At 42.1% G+C, this 16,337-nt stretch overlaps 1 protein-coding gene and 1 long non-coding RNA gene across 2 annotated transcripts in view; one reads left to right on the forward strand and one right to left on the reverse strand.

Annotated features, from left to right (window-relative positions):
- KATNAL2 (katanin catalytic subunit A1 like 2) overlaps positions 1-16,337 on the reverse strand; it is an 88,384-nt gene that overhangs the window by 18,418 nt on the left and 53,629 nt on the right. The window contains exons 14-16 of the mRNA XM_025886882.2: positions 5,169-5,331; positions 4,110-4,212; positions 3,493-3,612 (exon numbers count right to left, since the gene is read on the reverse strand). Coding sequence (XP_025742667.2) covers positions 3,493-3,612; positions 4,110-4,212; positions 5,169-5,331 — 386 coding nt within the window. The remainder of the gene's footprint in view (positions 1-3,492; positions 3,613-4,109; positions 4,213-5,168; positions 5,332-16,337) is intronic.
- The window catches only part of LOC141373729 (uncharacterized), a 6,973-nt gene continuing 3,423 nt past the window's right edge, over positions 12,788-16,337 (forward strand). Inside the window, exon 1 of the long non-coding RNA XR_012380021.1 lies at positions 12,788-12,860. This is a non-coding gene — a long non-coding RNA (uncharacterized lncRNA). The remainder of the gene's footprint in view (positions 12,861-16,337) is intronic.

Below are 16,337 nucleotides of genomic sequence, written 5' to 3' on the forward strand. Positions count from 1 at the left end.
AACACAATGGCCGTATGGCTCCGTGAGGGACAAGAAAACGAGGGAGGGGGTTATTTTAGATAAGTAGAGTCCAGCTGAGAAGGCTTCTGATGGTGACCTGAATGAAATGCAGGGACAAGCCATGAATTCTAACCTAGATACTTAACCTTAGTGGCCGACATCTGGGTATCAGGAGATCTCAAATGCAAATGAGTTGCTACTGGTTTTCCTAGGAATACTACAAGATCTGGCAATGTTGGTCCAAATCTCTAAGTTGGGTGGGAGCCGTACCACTGCTGTGTCATTCAGGTAGTCTGACCCTCCATCACAGCCCCACCTCTTCCTCGTTGTACACCCAGCTCACTCTACCCATGTGTTACTGTGTTCCAAGTTCCTACAGACATTGTGACTTCTGCTTTAGGAGAACATAACACATGTTGGATGAAGTTGAATTTTCCTCCAGCAGTAGGCCAGGCTCCTGTATCCCTATAAACTTGGATATACTTCTAATCTACTTTTTAAATAATACAGACTCTGAACGTAAACTAATCACGTGTCTTAGTTGGTCTCTCTTTCTCAGAGCCCCACTAAAATCAAAGTGAAGGAATAAAGAAGGTATAAACTCATAAGGGGAGCCCACAAGAGGAGATATACCAGTGGACAAGAGGGTACAATAACTTGAAGGATGGAAGTGGTTAGGTTGTGGATAACAAAATCTGTGCAAAGAAAGACAACCAAAACTCATCCTATAGAACCTCAAAGATTGAAGTCTTGGAGACTAGGTAGAGAGGAGGTGAGGTGTGAGGTAGCACTGAGAAGCAAAGATTTAGTTTGAAGCTGCTAAACAAAATGGTTGGAGACCCAGGAGCCATGAAAGTGAAGGCCTTGGGGAGAGTGGGCATGGTGGTGAGCCAGGGTGAGCTACAGGACTGCAAATGGGGAGACTAGGTACATCTCTGCTTATTCTGTAAGGGTTCTTATTCTGTATGGGTTCTTGGTTCCTTTCCCATTAAAACACCAGGACCAGAGGGTATGGGAATGGAATTGACAGTGTATCTGATATTGGCCATTTGGAAACCAATGCTGATAGGTATCTGACAGATCTGAGACTGAGTTGCAAAAAATCAGAAGAGATACTTCAAAAATTAAGCAAATGATAAAATAAGGCAATTAATTCCTGGAAAGACAAAACCAACATATACAGGAAATGTAATTTTGATTCACTAGTGGCTCTGCATGAACAGTATACATTCCCATAGAAATACCGATTATTGAGTAAACCTAAAATCATAACTATTTGGCGATGATGGGGATGCGGCAGAGGGATGAAAGAGCTACATTTCATTTCATCCAAAGCAAGAAGTCATTAGATAGTGTATAAAACAGATAAAGAAGTCACTGAAATAAAAGCATGACCTACAAACATACTTGCATAATTATTTGGAGACAAACTTCCCAAGGGAAAGAGGAGGATTGAATATGCGATTGAATAAGATGGAAGTATGACAAAGATGAACTTGGAGATTCTTAGGAGGAATGGAGGAAGGATGTGGAGGTGTGTCAGGTACATAGCTGTGCGTGGGATTGTGTGTATTTGCTGTGAGGGATAGCAAAACCACGCTTACCCTGACTGGAGTAAGGAAAGAGCAGTAAGCTAAAAGGGGCCATTGTCAAAAAGCATGCTATCCAAAAGCTGTTCACCTTTAGGTATACACGCACAAACATACCTACTTTCCAACCACGACAAATTAACAACGGTTGAGGTTCCATCTGCTTGAGATTTTATGAAATCAGAAAGGATGCTAGTGGCCTCAAGCTAATGGACTAACAGCTGCAAGGAATGTCCGCTGACAGCCTGACAAAGAAAATGACCCTGGGACACCTGGGTGGCTCAGTCGGTTAAACGTCTGCCTTCGGCTCAGGTCATGATCCCAGGGTCCTGGGATCGAGTCCCACATCGGGCTCCCTGCTCAGCGGGGAGCCTGCTTCTCCTTCTGCCTGCCGCTCCCCCTGCTTGTGCTTGCCCTCTGTCTCTCTCTCTCTCTGACAAATAAATAAAATCTTAGAAGGAAGGAAGGGAGAAAGAAAGAGAAAGAAAAGAGGAAATGATCCCAAAACATGAGAAGCAGATGTCTGAGACCATTTAGAGATTTCTACATCTAGGGTAGAGCTAGTGTTGGATAGTGTTAAGACCTTCATGATCATAAAGAAGCTTGAGTTTAGTATATACTAAGATGAAATGTCTTTTTGTTTATTTTTAATTCACTATATGTGGTATATTTCCAGTTTGACTACATTGCCCATGAAATGGCATTTTAAAAGGCATTTGAGGATATTCTGCTCAAAATAGTACCCTCCCCAAAATGCTTTGTTTTTGTTTAAAATTAGGGTAATCCTTTGGAATATTTAGCTATCCAAATTGTCCCTTTTCCTGCAAGTTTTTCTTCGGAGGAGGAGTGTGCCTTGCTGGGATGAAGAAAATGAGGTGAGGGAGGGAAGAAGGGGGGGACAACCACAGGTAAGTTCTAGCTGGGAAGAGGGGTGGTGGCGTCACTTAGCAGCATTTTTCAGGGGTTGAAAATAGATGGTTCAGATCATGAGTTTCTGAGGGAGATGCTTCCAACTGTTAACAACCCCATAAGGAGATGTAGGAGAGACTAAGAGTGAGGAAGACTCAGGATGACTGTTCTGAATCTCAGGTTCCCCATCCTAAGCTTTGGATCCACCGAGGAGCTGTGGCAATGGGAAGAGGGCAGAGCACATGGGATGTGAACTGTCCAGAGATGTTACTGGGAGCCAGAACTCAGACTGGAAGCTCAGGCTGGAGGCTGGTGGTGGTGTGCTGCTAGCTTGAGACTCCACATGCTCCTCCCCTGATGTGGAGCAGCGACCCCGGGGCCGGGGGTGGCGGTGGGGGCGGGGGGAGCTAGTCTGCTAGGGCTTTGCTGCTGAGAAAACTGGTTGGGGTCAGAGTTAGGGAGAGCTGATGACACTCAGGATGTTGTCAGAAGAAACGCTGTGTGTCCTTCCCCGCGCCTATTCTTAACCAACCCTCAACCCCATCTGCTGGTCGGATGGTCTGTCACGCTTCGCTTCTAATGGGCCCCCCAACTCGGAGCCACTGTGCATTCCAACACACCTTCCCAAACTACATCTTTTTCTTCAAAATGAAAATACCAATTCACAAGCAAGGAGCACCGTAAGAAACTGTTGATCAAATTGTATGGAGTCTAAGTGTGAGAAAAGTCTCCGTTGTGTGACTAGTAGCATATACACCTGTAATTGACATCTTCAGTATTTCGTGGGCATCAATCAGGAAAAATTAACAAAAATATCTCTCATTTCCAAAATAGTACAGTTATTCAAACGAACTCAGTCTTCAAGGATAATTTTCTCTTTTCTCTCCCAATCATCATGTTCTTCTCCTGCTTACACTAATAAATCGGAAGGCCTCTGTGGTTGTCTCTGTGGCCAGGTCAGGGTAGATGTGATTTCATACAGACTCAAACTCACTTTGCCAGGCTGAGTATCTCTGAGTCAGATTCTTTGCTGAAGGTTTGGTGTGAGCTAGCACATCTAAGAAGTCAGCAGTGGTCACTGTATCCAGCTGTATTCCAGGTAAGTTGCTGCTCTCTAGATAAAAACACAGCAGTAACAGCACAATAATTGACCTTATGATGATCTGTGCTCTTGAAAAGCTAATAGACCTTTTTTCAAGACAATGCATAATGCAGCATTCTTAATGGTTAATGCAGCAAAAGGCAAGACTAAAGAGAGCTGGGGAAGAAATTCTTTAATGTGCAACTCAGCCCCTGAAGCCCAGATAAAAAATATGACTTAAATGTATCATTATCAAAGTAGTGTTTAAGAGTTATATAGTGCCCCACATGGATCCAGCCCAACATCATAGTGTGCCAAAGAAAAGCCCGAGCCCTAAGGAGTTTATCATCTGGGGCAAAGTTGATCCAAAACAGAACACCAGAGGAGAAATGAGTACATGGACAATTTGACCAAAGAACCGTTTCCAAGTGCGAAGAGCCACCAAGAACAGGAGCAAGGCTCCATCTGCTGGTGAAAGTTGGGTTTTTAAACAAATTTCTTTCCCAGAGTCGCTGTGACTCCCACCATACCTGACTGGTGATTTTCAAGTGCACTGAAGATCTTCCTCATAGGCCGCATGGCTGCTTCCCTGCAGACGAGCTTAATGTCTGAGCCCGAGTAGCCTTCAGTCTCCTGAAACAAGCCGCAGACCAGCCGCTGGTCAGCAGGCAGGGTGCTGGTGGTGATCACGTTCTTATAGGCAAGACGCAGTACGCAACTAATGAAGCACTGACCACTACGTCAAAAACTGATGATGTACTATATGTTGGCTAATTGAATGTAAATAAATTTTAAAAAGAGCCCCTGTTTAGAATCTGTATCTGTCCCTCATGAACATTACACAAAGATTCCCAGATCTGTAATGCTTGAGGGGGAGAGAGGCTGCTTATGTGTTTGGATAACCTGAAAAGCTGGGCAGTAAACAACTTCCTAACACCATCCAGATACATGCTGGAAGATGCTGGTGAAGGACTAGACCACCCATGGTAGCCTAATGGGGCCCTTGTGCCCAAATCCAAGGATGATCAAATTTGGTAGACACTTCTGTTCTTGTGAATAAGATCATACCTGCCTTTGAGAAACCTCAGGGAACATCATTCAGATGTTCATCATTCAGATGAACAGAGAACATGTTCAAGTGTCCACTCAGGAGGGAGTGACACCAGTGACAATGAGGGTAGCAGGCATGTACCCCCATTTCCATTTGTAAAAACTTGATCATCACAGTAATCCACTGTGGCATATTAATTATCTGTTTTGCAGATGAAGAAACAGGCTTAGAGAGTCAGGGGTTTCCCTGAGGCCACACAGCTGATCAGGGGCAGGACCCAGATTTGACAGGGGGTGCTCTGAGTCGAAACCCTATGCTGTTGCCACTACATCGTGCTGTTTCTCCCCACGTGAATGTTTCTGAGGGACAAAGAGCTCACCCTCTCATGAAGAAGAGGCACATCGCATTGCTGGGGCAGCTCAAGTCTTTCTAAGTGACTCAAGGAATATGCCCCCAAAACAGCACATGAGAGGACCCTGCCCAGAAGATTGGTGTGGCGGCTGCTTGGCCTGCAGGTGCTCCCTCAAGGGCAGCTTACCTGGCTCAGCACGCTGTATTCCAGCTGCGTGCGCAGCTCCAGAGCTCTGCTCTTGCTCACAGGGGGCAGCCAGTGGCGGATCATGGCTTGCCTGGCCTCCCGGCTGGGGAGACCAACCAGAATCCTTTTCTCCAGACGACGTAACATGGCACAGTCCAGCTCCCTGGGATTGCGGGGGAAACAGAGGAACTGGCAAGAGCGGCCAACTCACTTCTGAAGCAACAACTATATTTTAAGAACAATTTAGCATGGTAGGAAGCAATTCTGCATTTTGACTTTATTCTACATCTGTACGTGCGCAAATAGGACAATTACCGCGTGTTGTTTGGGAGAAAGACTTGGTTAAAAAAAGAAAACAGATCCCCAAAATACCTCATGTAAAGGAGATAACTTTAGGTGACCTAATTTGGGGGGAAAAATCCAACTAACAACCACCACACGTGAGTATTCCCATTGCAGTCGTACCATGAATTATTCAGCCTGATGCTGCCAGTGAGTTATTATTCCTGACAATAACTTGGGCACTCTGGGAAGTACATTAATTCTTCCCAAACTCTCAGACATTCCGGAGCGAATGACTGTGTCACGCCATGCTCTGGTTGAACTCAAAAGAGCAAAAGCTCCTTCCAGGGAGCCCAGTGGAAATGTGGCCCTTTGAGACCCGCATGCCTGCCCCTCCTAAAACACTGTCTGGCCAGGTTTATGCAATTTTGCATCTGCAAGCCAGTTCCCTGAACTTCTTAATACAAAATTTCCAAACAGATAGAAAAGTGGAATCATTGGGTATCCGTAAACCTTCCGTCTTGATTCAACAGCAGTCAACATTTTGTCGTATCTGCTTCATATCTATTCATCCAGCCGAATTATTTCAAAGTAAATTACATCATGAAACCCCACCCCCAAAATGCTTTAGCATGTAATTCCCCCAGTAGGGACATTTTTCTTACATAGCTTTAATACTATTATGAGACCCAAAAGAATGAACACTGATTGCATAGTATGTCTAATGCTCATTCCATATTCAGATCTCTCCAGTGATCCCCGAAATATCTTTTCCAACCCAAATCCAATCAAGAATCATGCATTACATATGGTTATATCTCTTAAATCTCTTATAATCTAGACCAGTCTCCTTGCCCTTTCTTTAGACTTTGCCTTGACCAAGATAAGACACATTCTGACCTCCTGATGTTTTCCTCATGGTATCATATAACTGGTTCCTCTGTGTCCTGTCCTCTGCGATGGAATTTAGATCTAAAAGCTTAATTAGAATCAGGGTAATGATTTTTGGCAAGTATATTTCATGGATGATTTTATGTTTTCATATTCATTACATTGGGATCCACATTTTGGTGTATCCCACTATTACTGATGTGGTGTCTAATTACTGGGATCATCTGGTGACCACAGATCGCTCCATTATAAAGTAAACATCTCTTCGCAAGTAGTAAGTATTTTATGTACAATACTTTGGCACTGTGTAAATACCCCTTTTCCCATCCCCTTTCAACTAGTGGTTTTAGCATCTGTTAATGATCTTTAAGTTGGTTATTTCGTAAGAGTGGTGCAAAATAGTGATTTAAAAAAATTTTTTTTCATTCCAAATGTATTATTTGGCAGTATTCAGTAAAGTAGAGGTTTCCCTCAACTGGGGCTCTTCGGTTACCTTGAATTACCGTTCCTATTAGTAGGTCATTTTGAGCGTGAGTTTGTGAACTCTTTATATGTTCAAACTTCAGGTTCCTAGAAGGGAGGGAAACATCTATTTGATTTCCTAGTAGAGAAATTAGGCGATGCCTGTGTGTTGGTCTGGCTTAACCATTAATAAAGAGTGACAACGAAAGCAGCACCACCAGGTAGTTCTCATTCGTAAAGACACAATGTCCAGCGCACCTTCCCATTCTTCTTGCTGTCATTCTGAATCTCTGTCCTGATACTCCCTTTTACATTGAAAAATGAAAACACCCTTTCAGGGAGCATATGTGAATCCTAACTTGGGGTGACTAGATTTCTTTAAAGATTCTGTCTTTATCTGTTACCCCTCTAGTCCTGAGTTGAGAATCCATAGTCTGGGGTGCTTCACCAGCAATAACAATCACCTTTTGCTTTTTTTGCATTCGCTTTGTTATCAGCCTTGCCCTGTTGAAATTTCATTTCACGTCAGAGACTCAGGCCCTCTCCCTCTGTGTAGCCATTCACCCTCTCAAGGCCAACATTTCTATTCAAGGCACAGGGTCAAGGAAATCTTGTGAAACTAGGAAATTATTTTTTTTGTATTTGAAATATTAAAAACTTGCTTAAGTAGTAGTTCTAAGTGGCAGGCACTGGCTTTAGCATTTTACAGATATTAACTTACTTAATTCTCACAACAACCTTACAAGGTAGGTACTATGTTGTGTTTTTTTTTTTTTTTGTCCATTTTAAGGTGAGGAAACTGAGGCACAAAGGTGGAGTAGCTTGTTTGAGGTCAGAAAGCTAGAGAATGGTGGCAGTGGATTTGAATCCGAAAAGCGAGAGCCCAGAGCCTATGCTTCTGGTACGGGTCTGATGCCAGCACAGTAACGGTCAGTAGACCGCCGACTCCAATCATGATGAGATTGCAGGAGCCCAAGCACAAAGAGGATCGTAAAAGCTTACGGAGAGAAAAAACAGGTTACAGACAAAGGATCAGTAAGAAGACTTCTTCTCATCAGCAATGGAAGATAGTAAGAGAAAATAGAGCAATGCCTTCAAACTTCTGAGGAAAAATAATTTCCAATGTAGAAGTCTTTATCTTGATCAAACAACTGTGGGGACAGAATTAAGATATGTTCAACGCGCAAAGCCTACAAGTATTTACCTCCCATGCACCCTTGATCAGGAAAGTACTAGAAGACCAAAGGGAGAGCAGAAACCAAACCAAAGGGCTTCGTGGGATTCAAGAAACAGAAAGGAAAGGACATCTCCAGGATGATGAGGTGAGCTCCCAGGGTCTCCTTATCTATGGGTGCAGAGGATCATCAGGTCAGTTTGGTGTTGGCAAGAAGGTTCTGGCAGACATGGCTCCAAGAAGATGAAATCGATACAATATGGTATGCTAAATGAATCCAGAGCAGAATCAGACAGCAGAGAGTTGTGGCTGAATGGGAGGAGAAGATGGGAAAGGAAAGGCAGAGAGGGAGGGATAATTTAATAGAGGAGAAACCATTAAACTCACATTTTAGGAATTTAGTTCAGCGATACTGACCACTTGCCAAGTGTGTTGTCACTGCTAAGTCTTCAAAATAGAGAATTTAATGAGACAGACTCCCTCCTTATGAGTAACTAGAGGCAATCCTAGGGAGGTTTTGGCTTTGGACTGCAGATATGTTGGTCCCGTAAACATCAAAGATGAAAATGGGACTTGAGATCGGATTAAAACCCAGGAAGGGAACAGAGACTACCCTGAAGGAAATTGCAGAGCTGGGGGTGACAAGCAGTTGCCATATTTCTTACAAGGCCTTTCCTTGGACCAGCTGCCCCTCCTGCAAAGGCAGGGGACTGCAGAAGGAACGTCCTTTAGCAGGGGTACCTTCTGTGTCTCCCCATCGCACCTGGAGGGACTTCTTACTGAAAGGAAGAGCAGATCCCCAGAATGCCTTAGGAAAATGGAGTCATGCAGGGGGTGGGAAACAATAGCTCACTATAGATGTCTGTATTGATCAACTAATGCCCTAAAGCAAGAGATTTACCTCAAAACTGCTTGTGGGCACAAAGTAAATGCAACTCTCTGACAGCCGGGTCTGATGGATGCACTTTTAATGACAGCAATAATAATATAATCATACAAGGGAGGAAACAAAGGACAAATGGAATGTACCCAGGAATTATTCTTTATGCCAATATAGTTATATGAAAAAATTTAATGTGTGGCAACCAGAAAATATTCCCTTTAGCTCTTACACTTTGATATTTGACTAGTTTTTCCATTCTTATGTCTCCTTTATTTTGTTTCTCTGGTACCTTCATCACCTCGAAAGGCAAAAGCAACCAGCAAGAGTGATGTGAGACACAGAAGAGCCTCACAAGGCCTCAGGCCCGGGCTGCTGGGCCTGTGCTCACTGGCCTCCCAGACAGTTGCCTGGGCCCCGAGGCCTTGCACCCGAGCCCATGGGCTTCTGCGCCAAACCTGAATTCAGGGCCTCTCCTCAGCCCTTTACCTATCTCCCCTGTTAAACTGTGTGGTTCCTGGGACAGAGATAATTCCAAATTTTACAGAATTCGGAAACAGAACTAATTCATTCAATAGCTAAAACATACTAAGTTCAAACTAATCAGCATGGCAGGAGGAAAGGAACCTTCCATTTTGTAAGCAACCTTTGCAGTTCGTCCATAACCCATATGAAGGGACATGGCCGCCCTTGAAGAGCAGAGTGAGGAACTGCAGTATTGTGTGGTAGATAATGGGGATCCAATGAAAAAAGCAGTAAAGGTTACTTCGTTTCCCACAGTGAAGCCCGCATAAGCTGACTTTTATCTATATTTCCCACGTGGGCCAAACTGGTCTGTTTGCTGCTCACAGAATCCACGTTTTGCCATCTTCCTTGAGCTTCTACTCAGGCAATTTTTGTCCACTTTGTCTACCAAGAACCAGGTCATTTTTACAAGCCCAATTCAAGTGTGCTCTAGTCCATAAAGGCTTTTTTTTTTCTTTTAAATTTCTGTTCTCAGAAATGGCCTCTTCCCTGTATAATTGTATTTTACTTATTGTTTGTACCATTCACATAGTACTGGCTATATCCCCATCTCATATTATTTGTGTTTATATCTCATTCATTGTCCCATCAGATAGCCAGCTTCCAGAGGCCAATGATCATGGACCACATTTCTTGAATTCCCCATCCATCCATCATGCAGAATACTCAGAATAGGTGCTCAATAAATACTACTTGGATGAATGAATGAACTTTTGGTGCAGGGCTATAGGCTTCATGTAAAATGGTCTGCTTTCTTAAAGCCCAGCATTTATTTATGAAGGTTTATCTGCTTTGTTGAAAATTAGCATTGTTCTGATTAATAGAGAAAATCAGCATCAACTCAGGCAATGGGAATAAAATTTTCTATTTTCATCTTTAGTGAAAATAATGGAAACAATGATTTTAGGGGATGATTCATCAAACTCACTTGGCTGAGCAATACTTTTGAAGATGAATTGAAAGATGTAGTCTTGGGGCACCTGGGTGGCTCAGTCGGTTAAGCAGCTGCCTTCAGCTCAGGTCATGATCCCAGGGTCCTGGGATTGAGCCCCTCACCCGGCTCCCTCCTCAGCAGGCAGTCTGCTTCTCCCTCTGCCCCTCCCCCTGTTTGTGCATTCTCTCTCTCTCTCTCTCTCTCTCTCTCTCTCAAATAAATAAAATCTAGAAAAAAAGAAAAGAAAGATGTAGTCTCTATGTGGAGTCTCCAGCCTCTCATCTCCAGAGACTTCTCATTCTGACAAGTGAGTTCACAAGCCAGAGCCAAGAGGATCCAGTAGGAAAGTCTACAGCAATCGGTTCAGTTTATGCCCTACTGATATTTGGGTTAAAAGCATCATCTCTTTATAATAAAGAGTAAAAATTATTTCTAATTACTATAGTACCAACAACAAAGATATATTCCCATTACTCTTTCCAGCAAATATATTATCAATAATTGATTTTTAAAAAATGGAAGATTGTTTCCAGCACAGTGAAGAACTCTAGGATATCCAGAAATCTCTTGTTATAAAGTCCCTCTAAAAATGATGAATTATAGGAAACACTTTTTGAATACACAATAATGAGCCCACAAAGAAGCAGGGCCAAAATTCTTGAGGACTAAAAATGAAGAGGAAGCAACACTGAGCTGTTGAAGTTGAAGCTGTGGCTGACTTGGGGTGTTTGCCTCGTAGTTACAAAAAGGTTTGGATCTGAAAGTTTACATGTGGGATAGCATAAAAGGCCTTGGGCCCATTCAAGATGGGAGGTGGAGTCAAGGCCCATTACATAAAACAACCAGAGTGCGGCACATCCTCTATGAAAGGATGGGTTAGAAAAATACGCCCACTACCAAGGAAGGAACAGGAAATCTGTCTGTCTTGCACTTTAGGGTAGGAAAAAGTCTTCCTTCGTGATTCAGCACTACAGACCTACTCTCATTGGCATGATCAGAGAAACCTTAAGCTGAGGATTAGCTTAAAGTGGTCTAAAGCTTGACACAGTCAAATATAAATTTTCTCTGGAAGGGCACATGCAAGACTCACAGATGGAGTCCCCTTCATTAAATGGAAGCTCACCATCTAAAATTACAAGACCTATAACAAACCACCATGAATGAAAGCAGGAGAAACTAACAGACTCCACTGACCTAGAATATAAAATCATTGTGTTTAAGATGTATAATAGATAAAAAGGGAATCAGAAGAGAAGAGACTTTCACTTTTGGCCAAGATGGAACGGCCCACCCTCTTAGAATTAAAAATCCCTGGACATAATACAGCGAACGAATACCGGGAAACACTGAAGGGTGGGAAGGAGGAGGAGAGGTTAGGCACCTCGGGACTCGAGGGATGATGTGACGGTGGCTTCTCTGGGTTTTCTTTTTGCTTCTCATATATCCCCAGTGGGTACTGGAGACGCATAGGCCCCAAAACTGCTAACATGCACAGGCAAAAGCCCATTCTCTTTATCTGAAGGACTATGAAAACCTTTTTGATAATACTTGCCCTACTCCAGCCAAACACTAAAGAAAAAAACTGCTTCCCACCTAAGAGTATCTGTGGGGCTGAGCTGGGAGCTGAGCCGCGGTGGGAGGAGCATGATCCCCCAGGCTGATGCTATATTAAAACCCTCAAGAAAAAAGAAAAGGAAAATCAAATAAATTATGGCCTATCCATACAGTGGAATTCTGTATGGAATTGGGTAGATTTTCAAACTTGTCCACAATATATGGAGTGAAAGAAAAAAAAAAACAGGCCATATAAGAAAATAATATGCATCCATAGGATGATCACATTTTTTATCATGTGTGTCTGTGTGTGTGTGTGTGTCTAAGCCACACACACACACAAGACTCTGGGAAGATTTATATCAGCTACAGGGGACCGTTCACTTTCAAGCAATACCAAAGCATATACTGTATTTTTAATGAACATGTATTACTTTTCTACATAGCCGAAACAGTAAAACTATTCCTTCTTTAGGGGGAAAAATTACCATGGAAAGGTACACAGGCAACAAATGATAATTAACCCATTTTCACCAGGAGGTATATACAAAGAGGCTAATACCTGTGTCACAGTGATAAAATTTTAAGTACTTTTCTCTAGCTCTCAAATTTCCCATAAAACAGTTATATTTCATAGTTTGTAAAATTTGGTTCTAAAATTACAGTTCACAAGTCAACCTGCACCATTCAGAAGAAAGAGTAATGCTACAGTAGGGCCAGGTTGAAAGAGATTTATGTCTGACGGAACCAAGCAAATGGAGTAAGATATGAACGGGACAAGGGCAAGATTACTACTAGCAACCTCTTGCTCAGCCAGTCCTGTGCCTTCCCCACTGCACATACCCAGTCCTGCACCACACCCTTCTTTCCTGGTTTTGTTAGAATCACCCATCAAGCTCATGTGGAGGATCACGGACTCAATATTGTTGCTTGGGATAGTGACATTATGTATGGACAGAAGCAATTTCAAGCAAAACAGTTTGACCACTGGTAAGCACAAAAATAGAGTGAACAATAAAAAGCCTGCAAGCATGACTGAATGCAGTTGCAGTGAAAAAGATGCAATCATCAGATCAGAGTGAGTTCATGCAAACCACTGTTTCCCAAAGCATTCTCAAATGGAACACTGGTCTTGTGAAATGCTCCTTGAGGACAGGATTCTGGGGTCAAATAAGTATGGAAAGTACCTCTTTCTCTTAGCTTCACATAATAACATCTTAAAGGCACCGAGAAGTCCTGTCATGGGGAAAATCCAGTTGAACTGTCTTCAATTCAGTATCTCTTGAACTTACTAGGTCACTAGATTCTATCCTTCGGATAATCCTTACTGACCTATGGCAGACCATTCTCAGATAAACGTTGATCTAGAGGGTGATGATAGCCAAGGCATGAGGCTTTTCCCTGGAGCCCAGGAAATGCACAGAGAAATTGTGGAAAGAACTGGGGTTATGTGTGCTGAGCTCTTCAATCCCATGCACACAGTTTCATAGAAATATCACACCAGAGAGGAGATGGCTCATACAGGAAGAAGTCAGTTTACATAGGTAAGTTCTTGCACGTTCCCAGTGCAATAATCTTCTGGATCTTATGCTTCCTTCTGAATATTAGGATTGGGATTTGTTTGTTTTTAATCCAAAGTTTGGTCGTACTTAGTGTCTGATTTTTAAGAAGGATAGTGAACTTTCTAGCCCTTCTGCAATAGTTAATAAGAGATGAGTTTCCTCATGCTCCACACATAAAATTTTCACACCTTATTTGTACAAACTACCATCCAATTCAAGAGACATCTAAGGATGGCATTTGCTTTAATGGCCCTGTTCAGTATTTTGTTTCCCTCTGGACTCTTAGGTGTGAGTTTGTGCATACTTAACAATTGAGGTGGGTCAAATTAGCCCTAATTGTGCTCACTAAACATTTCTTACATGGCTGTTATTTTAATGATAATATTACAAATGCAACATTTGTTATTCTCCTCATTGCTTATTTACACAGTAAATGACACAGCCACGCTGTTACTTCTTGCTTCCTTCCAGTCATCTCTGTGATGCTATAGATGAGGGAAGGTGCTCCTTGGTAGAGAGGCTTCACTGCTGAGAAGGGAAAATTGACCAACCCTTTGAGACAGAATGGACTCCCCCTCAGGGAAGATGGTAAATTAACAAGTAGTAAACGATAGCCTTGTGCCCTGAAAGAAGCTGTAGGGGAGAACTACCACTAACCAACCATGAAGAATCTCTTTGGGGATTTTAAGATTGGGTTTTTATATAGTTTGGTATGATTTAGTTATTTCCCCCAGAAGGACTGTCTGCTTTAATCAGATAAGTTTGTTCCCTCATGTAAGACACTGAAGCCAAGAGAAAGGTCTGTTCCAATAGCCTCAATAAGAACACGGTATCTCCTCATAGATGGACTTGGGCAGTATGTAGCCAGGGGCTTAAAAACCATCCATGTCCTTTTTATACAGTAATCCTACTTCCAGAAATCTGTCCTCAAGAAAAAACCCAAATTTTGGTCAAAGATTTTTATTCAAGGAAGTTCATTTCAGTGTTATTTATAATAGAGAAAAGTTGGGAGCATCATATATGTTCAACAGGAAAAGAATGATTAACTAAATTGTGGCATATTCACATGTGGGAATTTTGGACAGCCATTACAAAATCCAATTTTCAAGGATTATTTAATGACTTTGGAAATGTTCTCACTATAAAGTTAAGTAATGAAAGCAGGACACTAGTGGGAATACAAAATGTACAACCTCTATGGAGGGAAATTTGGCAATCTCTACTATAATTTCATGCCCATTAACCCTTTGACCCAGCAGTTCTATTTCCAGGAACCTATCCCAAAGATACACTGGCAAATACACAAAGTGATATATGCGCACCATTATTCATTACAACATTATTCATAATAGCAAGAGTAGGAATAACCCAAATGCCCATCTTCAGGTGATTGGGATAGACTATCATATGCTGCACAAAATGGAACATACACAGCTATAAAGGGAGTAAAACCTTTCTGCTCAGAATATTTTGTTAAGAAAAAAAATCAAGATACAGAACAATTTATATAATATGCCACCTTTTGTGTAAGTTAACCAAATTCAATTATTTTGGGGGCTTTAAAAAACCCCTTGAGAGATCATCTGTGGGGCATGTGACAGTTTGTTTCTATATAATGTCTGTCACTCACTTCTGTTCAGTGAGTCTCAACTAGGGATGATTTTACCCCCGCCCCCCCACCACCACCCACAGGGAACATTTGGCAATGTCTGAAAGCAAATTTTGGTTGTTACAATGGAAGTTTGTGTGTGTGTGTGTGTGTGTGTGTGTGTGTGTGTGTGTGTGTGTGTGTGTGTGTCTAAGCTACACACACACAAGACTCTGGGAAGATTTATATTTGCCAGGGTACAGTTACAGGGGACTGTTCACTTTCAGTGAGGTATCTAGTGAGGAAAGGCCAGGGATGCTACTCAGCACCATACAATGCCCAGGACAGCCCCCGCAAAGCATTATCTGGCCCAAAATGTCAGTAGTGCTGAAGTTAAGAAATCCTGAATTAGCACTTCCATCTCAGGCCAGGTGTGTACCATCTTCCTCATCAAAATATTGCTGTCATGAGAGTATTGGTATTATTACTGAGAAACTCTCTTCCATACACAAATACAAAATATATCTACATGTTAGGATTAAGTGATTATTAATTATATTAATGTTAAGAACTAAGATTTTCACAATCAGAGAAAAGGTACAAATATAATCAAATAATTTAAAGCTCTTGTAATCTTAAATTTGGATGGAAAATACTAGTATGAAGTCATTATTTGCTTCTTTTTAAAACTATGTATTTCCCTAGTTCTGCCCAATCAAAAGGCCAAGAAGCAATAACCCAGTTAGCAAGGAGCACCCCTGTAAGACTGCGATCTCTAAATACTATTTTTCCCACTAAAGGATACAATGAGCACAATCCAGACAGTTTAGATGTATTACAGGACAGTCTCCCTGACAAGTCAATGGCAAGTGGGGAAAAAGGGAGAGGAGGTATGTTCTAGATTAAAGGAGACTTAAGGGAAAAACCAATTACAAACTTCAAACCTTGTTTGGATACCAGTTCAGTAAATTAATTGTAAAAAGACATCTTGGAGCAATCTGGGAAATCTGAATGTAAATTGGGTATTAGATGATATGGAGGAATTACTGTTAATTTTGTTGGGGGTGGTTAATGGCATTGTACAGTAATGGAAGAAAATGTCCTTTTTTTAAAAGATGTAGGGGCGCCTGGGTGGCTCAGTTGGTTAAGCGACTGCCTTCGGCTCAGGTCATGATCCTGGAGTCCCGGGATCGAGTCCCATATTGGGCTCCCTGCTCAGCGGGGAGTCTGCTTCTCCCTCTGACCCTCTTCCCTCTCGTGCTCTCTATCTCTCATTCTCTCTCAAATAAATAAATAAAATCTTTAAAAAAAAAAGAT

This window comes from Callorhinus ursinus, unplaced genomic scaffold (assembly GCF_003265705.2).
Source record: "Callorhinus ursinus isolate GAN/ISIS: 27379988/994484 unplaced genomic scaffold, GSC_fseal_2.0 scaffold11, whole genome shotgun sequence".
NCBI classification, from domain to species: Eukaryota; Metazoa; Chordata; class Mammalia; order Carnivora; family Otariidae; genus Callorhinus; species Callorhinus ursinus.